Source organism: Buteo buteo, chromosome 19 (assembly GCF_964188355.1).
Source record: "Buteo buteo chromosome 19, bButBut1.hap1.1, whole genome shotgun sequence".
Classification (NCBI taxonomy): domain Eukaryota; kingdom Metazoa; phylum Chordata; class Aves; order Accipitriformes; family Accipitridae; genus Buteo; species Buteo buteo.
The window spans coordinates 5052961-5069717 of NC_134189.1; the positions used below are offsets into that span (position 1 = coordinate 5052961).

The 16757-nt window shown below is 49.5% G+C and overlaps 1 protein-coding gene across 2 annotated transcripts in view; it reads right to left on the minus strand.

The window, feature by feature from the left end:
* Positions 1 to 16532, minus strand: part of ABTB3 (ankyrin repeat and BTB domain containing 3) — a 176160-nt gene extending 159628 nt beyond the window's left edge. For both annotated transcript variants that reach the window (XM_075050922.1, XM_075050920.1), the window contains exon 1: positions 15364 to 16532. In XM_075050922.1, coding sequence (XP_074907023.1) covers positions 15364 to 16354 — 991 coding nt within the window. In that variant the 5' untranslated portion in view covers positions 16355 to 16532. The remainder of the gene's footprint in view (positions 1 to 15363) is intronic.
* Positions 16533 to 16757: the final 225 nt, after the last annotated feature.

A 16757-nucleotide genomic window follows, 5' to 3' on the forward strand; every position in this document is an offset into this window, starting at 1 on the left:
AGCTGGAACAGGGCGCTGAGCCAGGCCAGGCATGCCAGGAGACGTGCCATTTCCATATGTGAAGGCAGTACCCACCCCTGCTTTACATCCCTTCCAGCTTCCCAAGAGTCAGGGAAAAGAGCTCCCACAGTCAGGCAGCTGATGCTACGCCAAGACGAGAGGCATCAAATTGACTACCACCATAAGCAGCTACAGCTGTACCTACCCGCTGGTGCTCTCCCGCACGAACAGCGAGGTGACGGCAAACCTCAAGATCCCCGCATTAAAGTACGTGCACAAAATACACGATCTGTGCATTCTCAAGGGAGATGGCGCTTCCCAACGCTCCATTTACACATGTAAACCAGAGGCAAATTGTCGACTAGCTGACAGCTTATCCAGCACCCCGAGGCAGCCAGACTGCCTGAAACAACTCCCTGTCGGAGAATCGCTCGGAGAATTGCTCGCATTCACCAGGAGAAGGCATCGGGCAACCTGATGGCAATGGGCTGTAGCATATTTGCTAGATCTGGATAGTATCCCTTAAGCTGCCCTCGCCAATGGGTGGCATGCCAAAGCCATGACATGCTACGTGCTAATGTCCCCGTCAGTCACTCATTTTGAGGTATTTCAAGTGTGTGTGTTGTAAGGACAGCTTCCATCAACATTGCGGCGCTTCAAACACAAAGGCTGGTATCACTGAAAATTGTTGAAGGAGGTAAGTGCTATATGAAAGTTCAAATATAAGAGATGTTTTTCTCTGACAAGCATGCTCCAGGAATAGAAACGACAGTAAAACACAGTCATTAACAGAGGGATGTACATAGAATTCACAGACTCATTTGGTGGGTTGGTTTTTTCTTTTCTTTTTTTTTTAATAAACACAGCTATATTGACTTCAGTGGAACTTTTCCATTCTTCAGCCGCTAGATCTGCCTCTTAATATATCTGACCTAAATGGAACTGAAGTTGCTTTATCTCACAATAACAATAAGCCTAAGAAAGATCATTGCAGCATGTCCTCATCAGATATTAGGAAGCAGAAGTTTAGGAAAGGTTTGCAGCAAGACTTGAAGCCATGAACCTAAATTCTGCTTTCATTACCAGCTGCTGAGTTTTAGGCTTGGACCTGCAGCTCGGAGTCTATGGACTGGGTAAGGGAAAAATCAGCCAATATTTCCATGCTTCTCTGTAATTTGAAACCACCGAGACATATCTCAGGGTATAAATCACACAGCTCTATAAATAAAATAAATTATGATTTTGTACTCTTTGGAAGAAAGCTGACACCAAATCCATGTAGCGAACGTAAGAAAAAATAAGCCTGGCCTGTGGCCCAAGCACATAAGAAGCTCACCCTTGTTCCCGGGGAGGAAGGTCTACCACCATCATTAGTTGGTTATGCCCTTGGGGGCTTACAGCTACAGGTAGTCCACAGTACACTAAACATCTGTCTGTACATAGCATCTTCAGGTAATGAGGTAAATGCTTATTAACGGAAAGCGCTACCAGCAAAATTCCAGCAAATTCCCATGAAAAGGTGAGCTCCTCTTCTCAGATAATTAAATGGTGAATCTTCCCAGTAAGTCCCAGTCCCACGTTCACATCACACAGATATCTACAACTGCTTCTCTATGCTACATAAAGTGTCCCATTTTTTAAAGGCTTACTGTCACTTCCGTGAACTGCAGCATGACCTCTCCCTGGCACAGTCTTTTTAAAACAAAGCTGCTACATACATGTGAAAAAGCAAGTAACCCGCTACCAGAAAATACTTAGTTTCATATAAACCAATTATCCTCTGCAGCAAAAAGATCAGATAAATACAGTTTTGAAAGTGTGTGGTTATGAAATGACTGAATGTATCATTTTGGCTCTTCTATAACAAATTAAAAGATAAAACTGAAGAATTCTTTCATTTCATAACAGGAAAGAAATCTTCTAACAGACAACTGTCACTTAAAATCCCTTAATAAACATCTTGTTCAGTTTCAAAGTGGGGGACAAAGGTGCATTATAAAGTGCTTTAAGAAATGTATTCCCTCCTATTCTGGACACCCCCACTCAATAATACATAGCAAAAGGCAGGACGCGTCTTGGAGCCCAATGATACAAAACCAGTGAGAGCTTTGCCTGCCGAAGACATCAGGATCCTCAGGGGTGCCCATAAACCACCATGTTTGGAGCCCAAGCTACAATTCCTGTAAGTCTCTGCCTGTTGTATGTGACACGAGCGTGACTGTTCAGTGAGATTACAAGAAATATGAACGAGCACACGCAGACCCATTTCTCAAAAATCTTTCCAAAGCAGGAAGTTGTGTTTCTTACCTAGTTTCTAAGGAAATGAGATTTATGTGGTTGCACATGCCTGACAGTTCCCTCCACTGCTCCCCACCAACCTTCCAGCTCATGGGTAGACTTCAACCAACTCTGGCCAAGGACTACAGCACAGGGGATGGCCGCTGACAACCGCGATTCTGCGAGTGTTATGGAAAAAAAAGATCTAGGAGAGACTATACTATCTTCCCCCATGACAGGGAAGGCTGGCGGCAAGCTGAACCTTTGTCGGGCATTGCAGAAGTGACACAGGAGTGTGCTGAATGACACAAAGACGGAAGAAGCTTTCATCAACCCAACCCAAGCACGAAGCCCTCCTCATCCCTCCACCCCCGGGGTTTGGCCATGATAACAAATAACTCAACAAAACACAGGCCTGAGAAAGCAGAGCACCGGCCTCTCACGCGCCACTGGACAACAAACGGAGAAATCTACTCCCATCATCTTCAATTGACGAGCCCCGTTTTTATTTTTCTGTGGATTGTCCCAAGGGAATGGTGTAAGGCTACCAGCCTCCTTGCAGGGAGGAGGTTAAGCAAAAATGCCCTGCATCCACTTTTAACAGAAATTGTTTGCAGCACTTAATTCCAAGAAAGCCACAATTAATTGTGCTACGGTATCAGTAAACACACTGGTTACATCATTAGAGCCCATTATTTTCCCTCCAAGACATTACGTTACTACATTATTGATGCAACAGTCCGGTGTAATGAAACAGTGCTTTGCATCCTTCTTTCTACTGAACACCAAGTTCACAGTGCTATAGCACTGATGCCAGGTTGGGGGGGGGGGGGGGGGGGGGGAGGCACTAGGTCAAAAATTCCAGTTAACAATCCAAAAAACAGCTGCGCAAAAAGTTAAACACCTGTCCTTAATCAAATGCAAATGCTTGGGTTTCTACTTGATATAACTCAAAATTACAGCTATTTCTAAATACTCTGCTTTGACAGTGAGTATTTTTACCTCATCTGGACAGACTATTTTCAGAAAGGCATTCGAGAGATTAAGCCAGAACACAGTAAATTAGCAAGCCGCTTACGTAAATACTGAACTTCTTTGAAGTTAAGGGGGGGAAAAAGCAGCTATATCTAGAGGGTCACCACTCCTAACGTGGAGAGCACATCTGAAAGCCAGGGAAGGAAGATTTGCCCGTGTTGAAATTGCATTAGGAAACCTAGAGAAGTTATCACAAAAGGAGCTCAGAACAGTAGATCATTCGGTCCTGTGGCTCTTACTCACTCACAGGACTACTGAAAGGAATGAAGTTTATTCGTGTGAACAATACTGCAGGAAGGAACGTCTGTTCGCAGAGCGCCCAGTCAGCAGCAATGGTTCTGCAGCGCAGAGAAAGGCCAGGAACGCCCGCCACGTCTTGTGCAATGCCTGGGAAGGCTGTCCAAGCGAAGCTTGGCCTAAAATATGAAACAGTACTTCCTCTGCAATTATTAATATAAAACAGAATATTAATATAATCTTTAGAAACAGTCTCCTTCATGTGCATAACCCCAGCACATTGTTTCCCAGTCACTCCCTGCAGTATTCAGCTCCACAAACCCCCAGTACATTGCAAAAAGGAAAGGGCTCTTCAGAGTTATTTTAAATTTACTCTCTTTCGGTTTCATTTAATCTTCTCGCATCCTGGCTGTCTGCAAAAAAATTAGGCGGCTGATCAGTTTCCACTTTGCCTCTCACTCTCTTGCACAGTGCAATCCCAGCTTCCCCTGGGTGCCTTCCTTCTGGACCAAATAACGCCACTCCGGTTGACTATCGCCGTACCAAAACATTCCCCTTGGGCCCCCCGACTTTCATTATCTTTTCTGCTATTTGCTCTATTCTTTCTCTTTCTGGAAATGAGGCTACTGAAACTGAACTAATTACTCCAGGCTCAGAGGATGTTTTATGGGGGTGCTGAATTGTTCTCATTTTTCCTTATGCCACAGCCAACACTCGTGTGTTTAAATATCAACAACTATTTCAGTCTATCAGTGCAATGCCAGCAGCACTGCGAGCCTTCACAGGGAACAAGATCAGAACTCGTCCCCGTGATGCTCCTCAAGCCACAGTCAAGGGGAGAAGTAAACTAAGAAGTCCTCGTTTTCTCAACATCTCTTCCCTTAAACGCTGTCCTTACCCCCAAAAATGGATGTTTTCCCAGGGGCGCATCCAACTCGAGACCCTACCAGACCACGAACGGTGTGAATCCCACCCCTAAAGACCCCAGTGTGCCCACAACACTTTCTCACTCCAACCAGGGATGTCTCAGCAGCACTGTCGGGAGTATGCAACACGGATTGCACAAGCTGCCCATGGGCCTCGCAGCTCCTTTTGACAGTACAGGTCTAACTCTGCTCAGCAACTAGCTTTGTAGCCAGTTTTGTAGTTTGGGTGTGTTTGCACTGTTTGCATGAGAAGCAGCTATTAAGCAGGCAGCAGCGTTCCAGGTAAACTCCCAGCAAGTCCCAAAGCATAGCCCTAGGTTGGGCAAATCCCAGCCATCTAATCTCCAGGTGACAAAGGCAGGAGTAAGGGCAGCAGGGTCCTTTCCAAAGGAAAACCCTGCCACAGCTGCGCCTCCTCGCTCCGAAAGAAAGAGGAGTCACCCACGATAGCGGCCAACGCCTGAGCATCGAGTGCCAGCCCAAAACCTTAGAAAACGCTTTGTGACTCACCAGCTCCAGCCTCACACCGACACAGTCTGTAATTAAAGGTGTCTCGATAGAACCTCACCAGCCCTGATAAGGCGGTGTTTTCCCACCCATCTGATAACTGCCGAGTCTCTCCACAACCCCAAGCTCCGTCTCGAGCCCTTCTCTCCCCGTGACACCCCTGGTCAACGGTGAGGAGGCAGAGCCGGCAGACATCAGCATCCCCATCTGCTGTGGCGGTTTGATGGCTCCCATCACCACAGGTCTCCTTATAAAACCTGCCAATTATCCCACGCATATGCAGTTTCTATGTGCTGAAGAGAGGTGACAGCCCATATCTTTCCTGAAAATCAATTAGATTATCTGTATGCTTAAGGGGGAATAAGCTTTGGCTAGGGTATCTTTCTCTCGTTGTATTTAATCTTGCTTTAGAAACATTCAGCCACCACAGTTTAACTGCTGATGTATGTCAGACAGACAGCGTCGCTGACTTACCTACCTTGGCTCCCAGCTTTCAGCTGTGAGAACATTGCTACATAAGTTCAGCAACCTTTGCATTAGACAGGTGTTTATCTCATTCCTACATTTAAACCTGTAAAATAGTTGAAATTACTCCTGCTTGTCTTACCTGTCGTTCACCAAACGTGCTCTTTAAGATGGAAGGCAAGGCATCACATGCATTCACACAGGCGGGAATTTTTCATTAAAAATAGCCTGCACGTTGCTGGTGTCTGCCCCTGCATTCACTCAGCTCGCAAACTGTTTTCACTATCCAAAACCATCTGATGCACAAGGCAATTTTTTTGTGAGCACGGTGGCATAACGAAGAACTATTAACAAAGCAGCAGCAGGTCCTAGTTACTGAGAGACAGCTTGTTTGGGGTTGGAGGTTTTTTCCATGTTAAAGGAATTGCGTATTTTGAAACCCCTCCTCCTTACTGAGAGCATGCCAGATAATTAAACTGAAGCTCTTATTTTAAAAATCTAATTCACTTTTGAAAACATACGCTTCTGGACTATTTTTAGGATTCTTCTTATGTGGGCCAGCGGAAATAGGCTAGCCAGTTAGTGTGAGGGCTTACAGGCTGCGCTGAGGGGTCTTGAAGCTGAACACTATGAATCAGTAAAACAATGAAAAGAAAAAAACTTTCAACTTAGGAATAAATACCTGCAGTGAGGTACCGATACTGACCTCTAGTTTTGAAAAAGCTTATTTTTAGCAAAACTAAATCTGGGCCTACAGCTTTGACTGAGGAGTTTCTTTAATTTGTTACCAAATGTGAGAGTTCGTCCTGGTATTTGACGGGCTGCCCTCGCCACCAAAATCAGTGGGAATGTTGCCCAGGCAAGGACTACAGGATTGGGTTTAGCAATACCTTTGGAACACCTTGTATCATACATCACTCCACACAAAAGGTACACTAGAGAAGTGAAATAACATCAGTACCACAAGGATAATTTTTCTGAAGTATTGAGTTTTGCCACCCTTATTTTATAAACATCACAGAGTCAGAGGTACCTTCATCTAGCTCCTAGCAATTTTGTTCACTATATTGCAACCCAGAGCAAAATAATCTACCTACCCAGACTTCCAGTGAACGATTCAGTGAAACTAACTTCTGTGATATGCTGGCATGCAAAAAAAAATGCCCCTGTATTACAAAAAATCTTCTCAGCATCCTCCACAAAAAGCATCTCAGTGGGTACCCGAAACGACTCCAACCCCTGCAATCTCTCTCCTTTCTGTTGGCAGCACTTCCCACCAAAGGGCTGGAGTCCAGCGTCAGTCCCGGGGCAGCTGGCCCACCTCGCCAGTGGCAGCTTCCCTTGCTACCAGCCACGTCCTCTGCTTTCAGGTGACAGAGAAGCAAAGATGCTTCTCCTGGGGTGAAGGACCTGCAGCCTGGGGAGTGGATACAGCCCACAGCCCCACAACCTCTTTTTTTCCAAATCCCCACTGGATAACATCCCGGAGAGGGGCTCGCAAGGCTCGCTCAGCCCTCTGCAAGTTAAAAACGACCTTCCCCAACTTTAGCTCCTTGTTCACAGCCAAACACAATATATTAGCAAAGGCACTACAGCCCAGCAGTGTTTATCCAAGACTATCATGGGGCCAGAGAAACTGCGAAACGCTGCAGGATGCAAAGTTTCCTCCAATAATTTGACTGTCTTGAAAATGCAAATGCATTCACCATACCTCTGCTGCAACCCCGGCCCTGTTCAATTCCCCCACCTGGGAGCAATATTTCATAGCAGTGCAATTTAAAAGCAGGGTGTTTTTATTAATTTTAAAGCCTCAGACTCTCACAGGTCCAGATGCTACTCCACAGCACTCGAGGACAGAAATCCGGTCCTTGAAGAGGCCTCTTCTCTAATCTTCTCGGGGGTTCCTGTTCGCCTGCTCACTCACGAGCCTGTCCCAGGACCTTAACGGCTGCGTGAAGCCCATGAGCTGTTCGCATGAGCAAGATCTATCCACGCAAGGGCTCTGGGAGCACGCTGCAAATTTGCTGACCCAAAGGTATTACCTGTCCCTCCCGGCTCGGCTGCAACGCCTCCGTGCACTTCTATCTCCTGGCGAGCATCCCGCCTCCCACGCATCCCGCAGCGCTGATCCCTCCCTGCACTTTCGCTTTCAGCTGCCTTACACCACCGCGGAAAAAGAGCTTATACCCATCTCTTATGCTTCCACCCATCTTTTGAAAGATCCCAGTATCAACATCCATTACTGCCTTAAGCGCAACGGTAGGAAGAGCCCCGTCCCCAAGCATCACGCCAGCAAAGTTCCCACCAAGCGGATCTGTTACGCTCATGGACAGTCACCCACGCACCACCACGCACGTAGATTTACACCAGGTCTGCGTGACAGCCGCCCAGACCACAGTCTTTCAACAAGTAGGATGCCACTTAACACGGTGCTTTTAAATGGCCTGGAACCGACCGGGGTGAACAAGTCCTTCCCCATCTCTGCCAGCTCAGTTCAGCAGGGGCATAATCACCTGTCCTGAGGACTGTGGGTACAAGTGGTCTAATTTTCTCCCTGTTCCCTATTACCAATCTGGTATCGTTTAACTCTAAATCAAGTCAAAGCCAATTTCTTTTCCCTATCAGTGATGAGCCAAGAGAATCCCTGTGGTAAAATGCAAGTGTCCCAAGCACCTCCTCAGCCCCCAAGCTGGTCCATGTATTTACTGCAGGATGCCAACAGCCCTCTTACAGTACCATATTATGATACCTCCTGGAACAATTACACCAAAAAAAGGTACTGCTTACTATGAACCGAGTGTAGGAATCAAGGAAGAGAATAAAATACCATCAAGATGATAGGCACCGCTTGAAAGGAGCCCAAGAAAATGGTCTCGGCCCATGAGCCACGATGTACAACTTCTTCCTCACCCACAAACTGCCATGGTAAGGGAGTGTGATGATTCAAAAGCATCAGTTCAGTGTAACAGGTTAAATTAATTAAAATAACCAAGACAAGCCTCTGCAGCCTCAGCAAGGTATCGGCGTAAGTGCCTGTACCCCATCCATGCTGCTGAACTGATCCACACCGACAACGTCTCCTTGTTCTTCAGCTGCTCCCAGAAACATTACCCCTCACTCCTGCCATCAAAACGAGCCCACAGCTGCCTTCTTACCCACTCATTTCACCTGATCAGTGGCCGCCTCTCTTCTGTTTTTACAGGAGAAAGATGCAGCTTTATGGAAAGCAAAAGGAGTGACTGACCACCAGATTGTATCTCCTCACAGCCTACAATAGCAGGATTGCTGTATTACCTTCTGGGAAAATGGGAAGCTTATGTGCTGACAGACAAATGTGGCCACGCTGAGCCCACTGATAGAAACCTTTTGTTGTAGGAAATCCCTGAAAGCAAGGACAGATCAAGAGCCACATTTGGCTGGCGTAGTCCTCCAATGTCTGTGTTTTTTTCAGGCTGTCCAACTGAACACCTCTGGCGAAGTAACCAGAGGTTAAGCTGGCCACACAAGCTCTGGGAAAATTTTGACTCCATCTGTATGTCCTTTAAAATCTTTAAAATACTTAGCAGGTCCATAACAATTATAATTACAGATTTACACGGAGCTGGTGCAGTTAAGTTGCTTTTGGTCAGGAAGAAAACAAGGACAAGAGCAGAGGAAGAAAAAAGTCCCTAATTTTCCTTACACCTTACTGAAGCCTCCTACGCCTGGGGCAAAGGAAAACACCCTACAGACAGAGCCACAGGTGGGAGCACTGGGACAGAGGGACTGGCAGGACTGACATGACAGCCCAGCCTGGGAGACTGAGAGAGGCAGCAGCAAAGCCTTGAAACTGGGAGGAGACTGGAAAAGTGAGCAGGCAATGATGCACGCCATGAAGATCATACAGGAGATCTGGGAGACGAAAGCATTGGGAAAAAAAAAAATCAGCCCACAATGCCGAGCAGCTGCTCATTTCTCTGCCCAGCAGCTAATGCTAATAGTTGGTGTTAAAGGAGATAACAGGAGCAGTCCGCCGTCCACCGGGCTCCAAGCATCCGCCTCGGCCCCTGCGAGCGCGCAGAAAGCCAACCTGCTCAGGGACGCAAATGGCGGCAGCGCTGCTGCTCCTCATCCCCACAGCGAGAGCACACGTCCCGGCGATGAACTCCCTCATCCATCCACTCCTTGCTTTTTCTGTACAGCCTCTACTGGGCCAGCAGCAGAGCTATTTTGGGTGGAAGCTGCTAGTTTCGGTGAGGCGTCTGAAAGGAGCCCCTGCTCTTTTTGCACTACGCGTTGGCCAGAGGAAATTACTCTGGGCGGATGATTTAATTCCCGGCACCCACACGCTCCAGGAAACAGCTCTCTTCTCTGGTGTCATCTAATCAAGCGCAGCTTTCTCCTTTCACACCTTCACCAGGGGTAAGGTGGGGGGAAGACCATAAAGCTTTCCTCTAACTTCTGAGAGAGGAGAACTTGGTCCCTGTCCAGGACAAGGGAGAAAAGGCTCAGGCTGCAGGTGTCCCCAAGCTGGTGCATCACTGGGTATTTACCCCGGACAACGTGGGAGATTTCTGACTGATAACCAACAGCTTGGTTTGATACGTACTACCCAAACGCCAACATATTAACCATGGTGCCTTTTTCACTCAAAGTAACTTTGGGCAGCTACGAAAGAGATATCATCTGCAGTAGCGTTAGGGAAAGGCGCAAAGTTGTCCTTAATGCTCACCTGCACCTTGTGTCAGCTCACGGGAGGGCTGAAAGGCTACATGAAGCCTGTTGGCGTTCAGCGAAAAAGTCGGGAACCCAATATACTGCTATAATTATGCTGTTATTCCCCTAACACGCCCCTTGTATATACAATCATATTTCCCAATCATCCTTCCAAAGCCTCGTTTACATCAGGAACCAAGCGGTGTAGCTGCACCCCTAAAACTCCCTAGCGTGGCCATGGCTGTAACTGCTATTAAGGTACTTTCCAACGTGAAAAAGGGAATAATCATATTGGCATACATCAGCTTTATGATTATTCTGGTATTTCTGGGATTTTTTTTTCCCGTTATACTCATAACTGAAACAAATTATATGAATAAAAATGTCCAGGGGGAAACAAACCTTCATCAGCCAGTCAGTCAAACCACAACCTTCTACTGGGTCTCTACTTCCCAGACCCATCATCGCTCTTTCTCAACCCTCACAAGGCAACAGAGGTCTGCGACCCGCACACACACGTGGAGCGTCCGTCTGTCCCGCTCCTGCCAACACCGGGTATTGAAGCAACCCACCCCATTCCAGGGAAGGAGCATGGTTTCCCCATTGCCATCCCAGCTCCCACCAGCGCTGGTGGCCACAAGCCACGATCAGGCACAACCTTTGGACAGGCGACTCTCCCTCCCATTCGGAGAGGGGACAAATTCACAACTTGTTCAGAGAGGCTGTGGAAGTTTGCTTGGGAGGTTGTCAGGTTAAGAGAATTGGGCAAAAATACACATCATTTGTTGCACCACTACTCACGTCAACCTCCAGGCAACGGACTCAAGCGCCCAGGAGCAGATGGGAAAAAACGTAACAGCAAAGACCTCCAAGTGTAACATACAGGTGCAACTTCAAACTGTATTCGAAATTTTTTTTTACCAGCGAAAAATACGATTGAAATATAATGGGGGTGGGGAAAGGATGTTCTTGAAACTGCAGTTAAAAAAAGCCCAGGAAAAAGGCATGAAATTCCATTTTGTGCCCAAATATTCCTCGATCATCCTAGCTGAAATAAGTTTTAGATTGATTTTTATGTTGCTCCTAAAGCTGTAATAGCATCTTGAATGGTTCAATTACCATAGAAAGCAGAGAAGTAACAAACAGATAACAGTATGCTCGCCAGTAAAGGAAGGGTATGGGCTCTATAAACACACATGTATATATACATATGTATCAGAACTTAAAAGCATTAACTGATTTGGTTAAGCTGTGCTAATATATTGGTAGTGCTCATTTGCTTGGAGTCCCTCTAGTTTGCCTGGATCAGGAGAAGAGGCTGAGGTTAAACTGAGGTTAGCTGACACGTGTCAGCCAAGCCTGACCTAATCCTGGGTTTCTTCCTAGTTGTTGTGTCTTCCTCTCTAAATAATATTAAGAATAGGAAGAAACCACAGAGACACAGTTGGGTTCCAAATAACTATTTTTAGTAGCTGTACACAAACAGACAAGGCAGAGTTGCGCACGCCGGCTGCTCCGCAGAAATCTCCTCTGGCTGTCTCCCTCGTGGCCTCTGCCCTTCCCACCATGAGTCCTGCCACGTAAGATAAGGAGACACCCCCCCCCCCCCGACTGAAACAGAAAAAAAAACATTTTCTAAACTCTTGATTAATCTAAGTGTTGTCCAATTCCTCCACATGGTAAAAGAGAACCTTTATAATACAGCATAGGTGACTTTGAGCTCCTTGGACCTGCCATCCAGGCATCCCCTGTGAAAATGGAATACGTGGACTTACTCCTGTGATTTGCGCTGGATCCAAGACCTGGGGAAACTTCCCAGTCATCTCAAAGCAGCTCTCAGATCTGGCCTAAAAGTAGGGGTTTGATGAGCAATAAAGAAACGAAAATAATATCGCTTAAACCACAGAGGTGCCAGCTTTTACTGCCTTTCATTGAGTACACAATATTTTGCTCCCACTATTTCAAGGGAAATAACACTCGGCGCGACTGTTATAGGATGTAAAATGTGTACTGTGCTGTTCAGACGGAGCTCGTAATTGAAACATTTGAGCGCCAATGAAATCCCAAACGTAAAGTTTTTAATTTTCATTCAACCATGACATTAAAATTCTGGTTGTGCAGGGGGGAAAAAAAAAATATTACTACCTCAGAGTGCTTTTAAGGTCTATTCTTTCTGATATAGTAACTGGGATAAGCTCAGCCAAGATGCCAGCAGCTGCTGGCGTACTCCAGCAACTTGCTCCCGACGCCACTGCCTGCTGCTCCTTTGTCATCCCTACCCGCATCCCACACAAGGGGTTATTAAAAGGCTTATCAAGGAGATGTGCGTTGCAGGCAGCAGGCCACCAAGGACTGCCACCGCCTTCATCCACATGCCTTCAACCCCGCACGAGGAATGAGCGGGCACCTGTTGGAGAGCGGGGCTCCTGTCGAGGCAGCTCTCCGAGTTCAGGCCAGACATACCCGAGACAAGCCCAGCAGGCTGAAGCGCCCACCGAAAGAACCGGCCCAGACACCTTTTGTCTGAAGACACATGACCATCATTTATAGGAAGGAGAAGGTTATCTTGCATACTGATCTTATTCAGCAGCTTCCAAGATGACTGGGTATGACACCAGGCTAAAAAAACCTCAGCTGAAACCACTAAACGTTCTGCACAGCTGACGGGGAAGCCCTGAAAGGCTGGTTTGTGTCTTGCAGATCCTCAGACCATCTTCCCCAACACTCGTGGTCACAAACGATATTAGAGCAATCTCGGACTACATCACGCACAAACTCATGTTCCTCGCATACTTGCGTCCCATGATCTTCAAGGGTTCCCTGTTTCACTGTCCAGATAGAATTTAAGGTGTTGAATTTAGCCTGGAAAATTTTTAAAGGTGTGGCATTTTGCCTGCCAGAGAGACACCATCTCTCGCCCCCCAAAAAATGCCTGCAGATGAGGTACTGCTAGGGGGTCTGCTTTTGCGCTGCTTTCCTTTCTCTCCGCTTCACTCAAACCATATTGCCATGGTACCTCCAGAAAGGACCCTGCCACCACTGCTCATCCACGTCTGATGGACCAAACCCACCGATTTCAGTGCCTGTGTGTCCACGTGCCACCCAGCTGGGGAATAGCACCCCGATTTATTGAAACTCCAGACTACAAGACTTGTCTCTTCTCCTGGAGTAGTGCAGAGAGATGTGAGGAGAAGTCTACTACCTGTTAAGTTGCTTTATCACGGTGTTTCAAGCACTGAGTACAGAGGAAGGATGAACTTGTGGTTGTGCCACTACATAGAGACGTAGCTTCCAGCAGTCCTAGCCTCCTACCACAGATTGCCCAAATAGTTTCGAGCACGTTAAATAATCTCTCACATCAGATCTCCCCCCCTTTCAAGTGCCTGAGAAGGAAACATTTGCAACCAACCATGGAGCACTCAGACATCAAAATGGTGAGTACTGTATAAACAGATACATATCTCACTGGTGAAGAAACAGGCTGATGTGTTTAATGGTTTATAATGGCTGTTTTAGTTGCCATGAAAGTACTTAAAAGCATGCAACGCGTCCATGGATTAAATCTAAATAAATGTAAACAGCAATAAAAAATGGCTTTTATTACAAGAAGGCCTGACTCTTGTTTGCACCTGTAACTCTGAACATATATAACAGGATGCCAGACTACGTATTACAAGATGCTAAAAAGCAAACCAACGTTACAGTCATTTGTATAGAAGGCATAATGACACAGGGAGAGAGGCAAAACAAAATGGACAACTTGCTAGGGTCTGATTCAAACATCTCAGAAAAATGCCATTTGCTCGAGTCAGGAGTGAGCTACCAAGGAGATTTGCGCCAGGTAAAGCTACAACAAAATGGAGACGAACACTCTGAATCGTGTCCCTGGAAAGGAGATAAATGAGGGTCAGAATGAAGTTCATTTAAATCCCCCAAGCTGATACAGAGGGAGTTAGGAGAGAGCCGCAAAACAAAATGAAAGGCTCAGTAGGAGCCTGCACAGCCAGTGCTGCAATGTCAGAAACGCAACACAGTGCCATCTGAAACCTACAGGCACAGTACCAGGACTCGAGGAAAAAAACAACGGTGGCACTCCTGGGGAAGACATGCCTGCCTGCAACAGCGCTAGAATAAAGCGCAAGGGTCCTGCAACACATGCCCCGACAGCAGATGCATTTCGAGGGGAGGTTCAGCGGAGCCTCTGGGGAGGACATCCAGGGCTGGAGCAAAACCGCCAGAGGAACAGAACGGAGCCGCATCTCTTTACACCGGGGAGGAGGATTTGGCCCTTTCTTTTGCTCCTGCTTGGCAACCTCCTCTGGGTCTCTTATGGGAGAGAAGGTGTCTTAACACAATAGATAATTAGCTGTAATGCATCCTCTATGGCTATAACAACTTAACAGGGCTTATCTGTAGACCTGATCTAGGCTTCCAGTTATCCTTGTTCTCCCAGTTCCGCCTCCCCCCCCCCTCAATATTTGCATCTCAGCTTGACAGGTATTTTGTATGTAAGCTTAATAAAAGTGTTCGCATGTGCCTGTGCACGCTTAGGAGAAGGCAGGAGAAAACCACCCGATTGCAACTCCGGCTCCCCGAGACGCGGCTCGTTCCATTTTCCCTTCCCTGGCAAACAGAGGGAGCTGAAATAAGAAACGTCAACTTTGGGATCCTGCTGTACTCATTAAAAATATTGGACTCTCCGTTTAAAAAAGCAAGGAAGAGAAAAAAAAAATAACAATCCCCAGGAAGCTGATGCATCACCGTGTTGCATCTGTGTCAAGCTCCGGGTAAACAAGCAGCAACATGAATGAAATCTGTCCAGAAAGACTGCATTTCAGCGCCAACCACGCAATCTCTGGCCAAACCACTGCATATGTAACAAAGTTTGCTCTCGCTTGCGAGCGCTTCAGCTGCGCTTCTGCCATTTCCTGTGGAAAATTGAAGCTCCGAACGCCGTCTGTATCACCCAGCCCTCGCCGACACCCCTGCACCCCCCAGGGCAGACCCAGCCGGGGATGCTCGGCAGTTCCCTCCCCGCTCTCCGGGCCGGGCACCACCGGGAAGGGGCAAAAACCCCCGGCGCTGCCCCCTCCTCCCTTCCCGGCGGCAGGTGCCGCGGCCCGGCCGGCACCCGGAGGGAAGGACGGACGGACAGACGGACGGACAGACAGAAGGGGGGGTCCCCGCCCCGGCGCAACAGGTGGTGGGCGGCCGTACTCACCGCTGGCGTTCTTGCCGCAGATGAGGTGCTGGTAGGGCTGAAGCAAACCCCAGAGCTCGGGGTCGTTGTTGACCGTCTGCTCCAACGCCTCCAGGGTGAAGCGGGGCGCCTCGCCGCCTTCTTTCTCCTTCTCCTTCTCGGCCGGGCCACCGGCGGCGGCGGCGGTCGGGGGGCGACCGGGCGGCGGGAGCGGGGCGGCGGGGCCGGCCAGCACCCTTGCGTGGATGTCGCGGAAAAGGCTCTCGGTGCCGGCGGTGAGGTAGATGGCGGCGTGCTCGTGGATGCGCAGGGCCACGCGGCTGTCCACCATCCAGCGGTAGAACTTGCCCACGGAGAAGGCCAGCCCGCAGCGGGCCGATTTGCCGCGGCTGAAGCGGTCGCCGCCGCTGCCGCTCATGTTGTAGAGGGAGAGGGCGCCGAGGGCGGCCGCCGTGCAGCGGGCGGCCAGCGTCCAGCCCAGGACGATCTCCATGGCGCTCCTCACCTCGTGCTTAGTGCACTTGGCGAAGCGGAGGCTCAGCCGCTGCGCTTCCCGGGCGATGCGCACCAGCGCCCGGCTCACCAGCGTCGAGAGCCGCGCCGCCGCATCCCGGCTCCCGGGGCTGGCGGCGGCGGCGACGGCGGTGCCCGGCGCCCGCGGCTCCCGGCGCGGCGGCGGCGGCGGCGGCAGCAGCAGCGCCTCCACCTCCTCCAGGCTCCAGGGGACCTCCTCAAGGTCGGGCAGGAGCCGAGAGCACTGCTGCCCCGCGCAGTCCAGCACCTCGGAGTCTTCCGCTAGGACGGTGTTGACGGTGTCGAAGCTGTTGTGCCGACTGTGCATGGAGTCAGTTAGGTGCGGCCAGCAGCTTCCTCCATAGGGGTACGCGGGGTGCGAATCCGAGCAGCACAGCGACAAGTTGGAGGAGCGCACCGAGTCCGCCGCGCCACCATACCCGGAGTCCAGCGTCAGGTCTTCCAGCGTCCTCACCGCCGTCTTACCTCTCCGGGCCATCGCTGCACTTCATGCTGCACCCGCGGGACCCGGGCGGGGGGGGAGGGAGGGAGAGAACAGCGAGGGGGCGCGGCGAGACCCGCCGGCCGCAGTCTGCTGCTGCTGGTGCCGCCGCCCCGCTCCGCCAGACGCCAGCGAAGCGGCGGTGCTGCCCGCGCCCGGCCGCGGCCGCGCTCCCGGTCCGGCTCCGGCTCCTGCACTGCGCCGCGCCGCCGGCCCGACACCGCACCGCAGCGCAGCGCCGGCCAGGCGGCGCGGGGAGGGAGGGAGGGAAGGGCGGGGCTATGCAAAGCACCTCCGTCTCGCGTCCAATGGGGCTGCACGGGAGGGGCGGGGATATGCAAAGCGCCGCGGCCGGCGGCCAACGGGGCGGCGCTCTGCCACTGGCGGCCCCGCCCCTCCC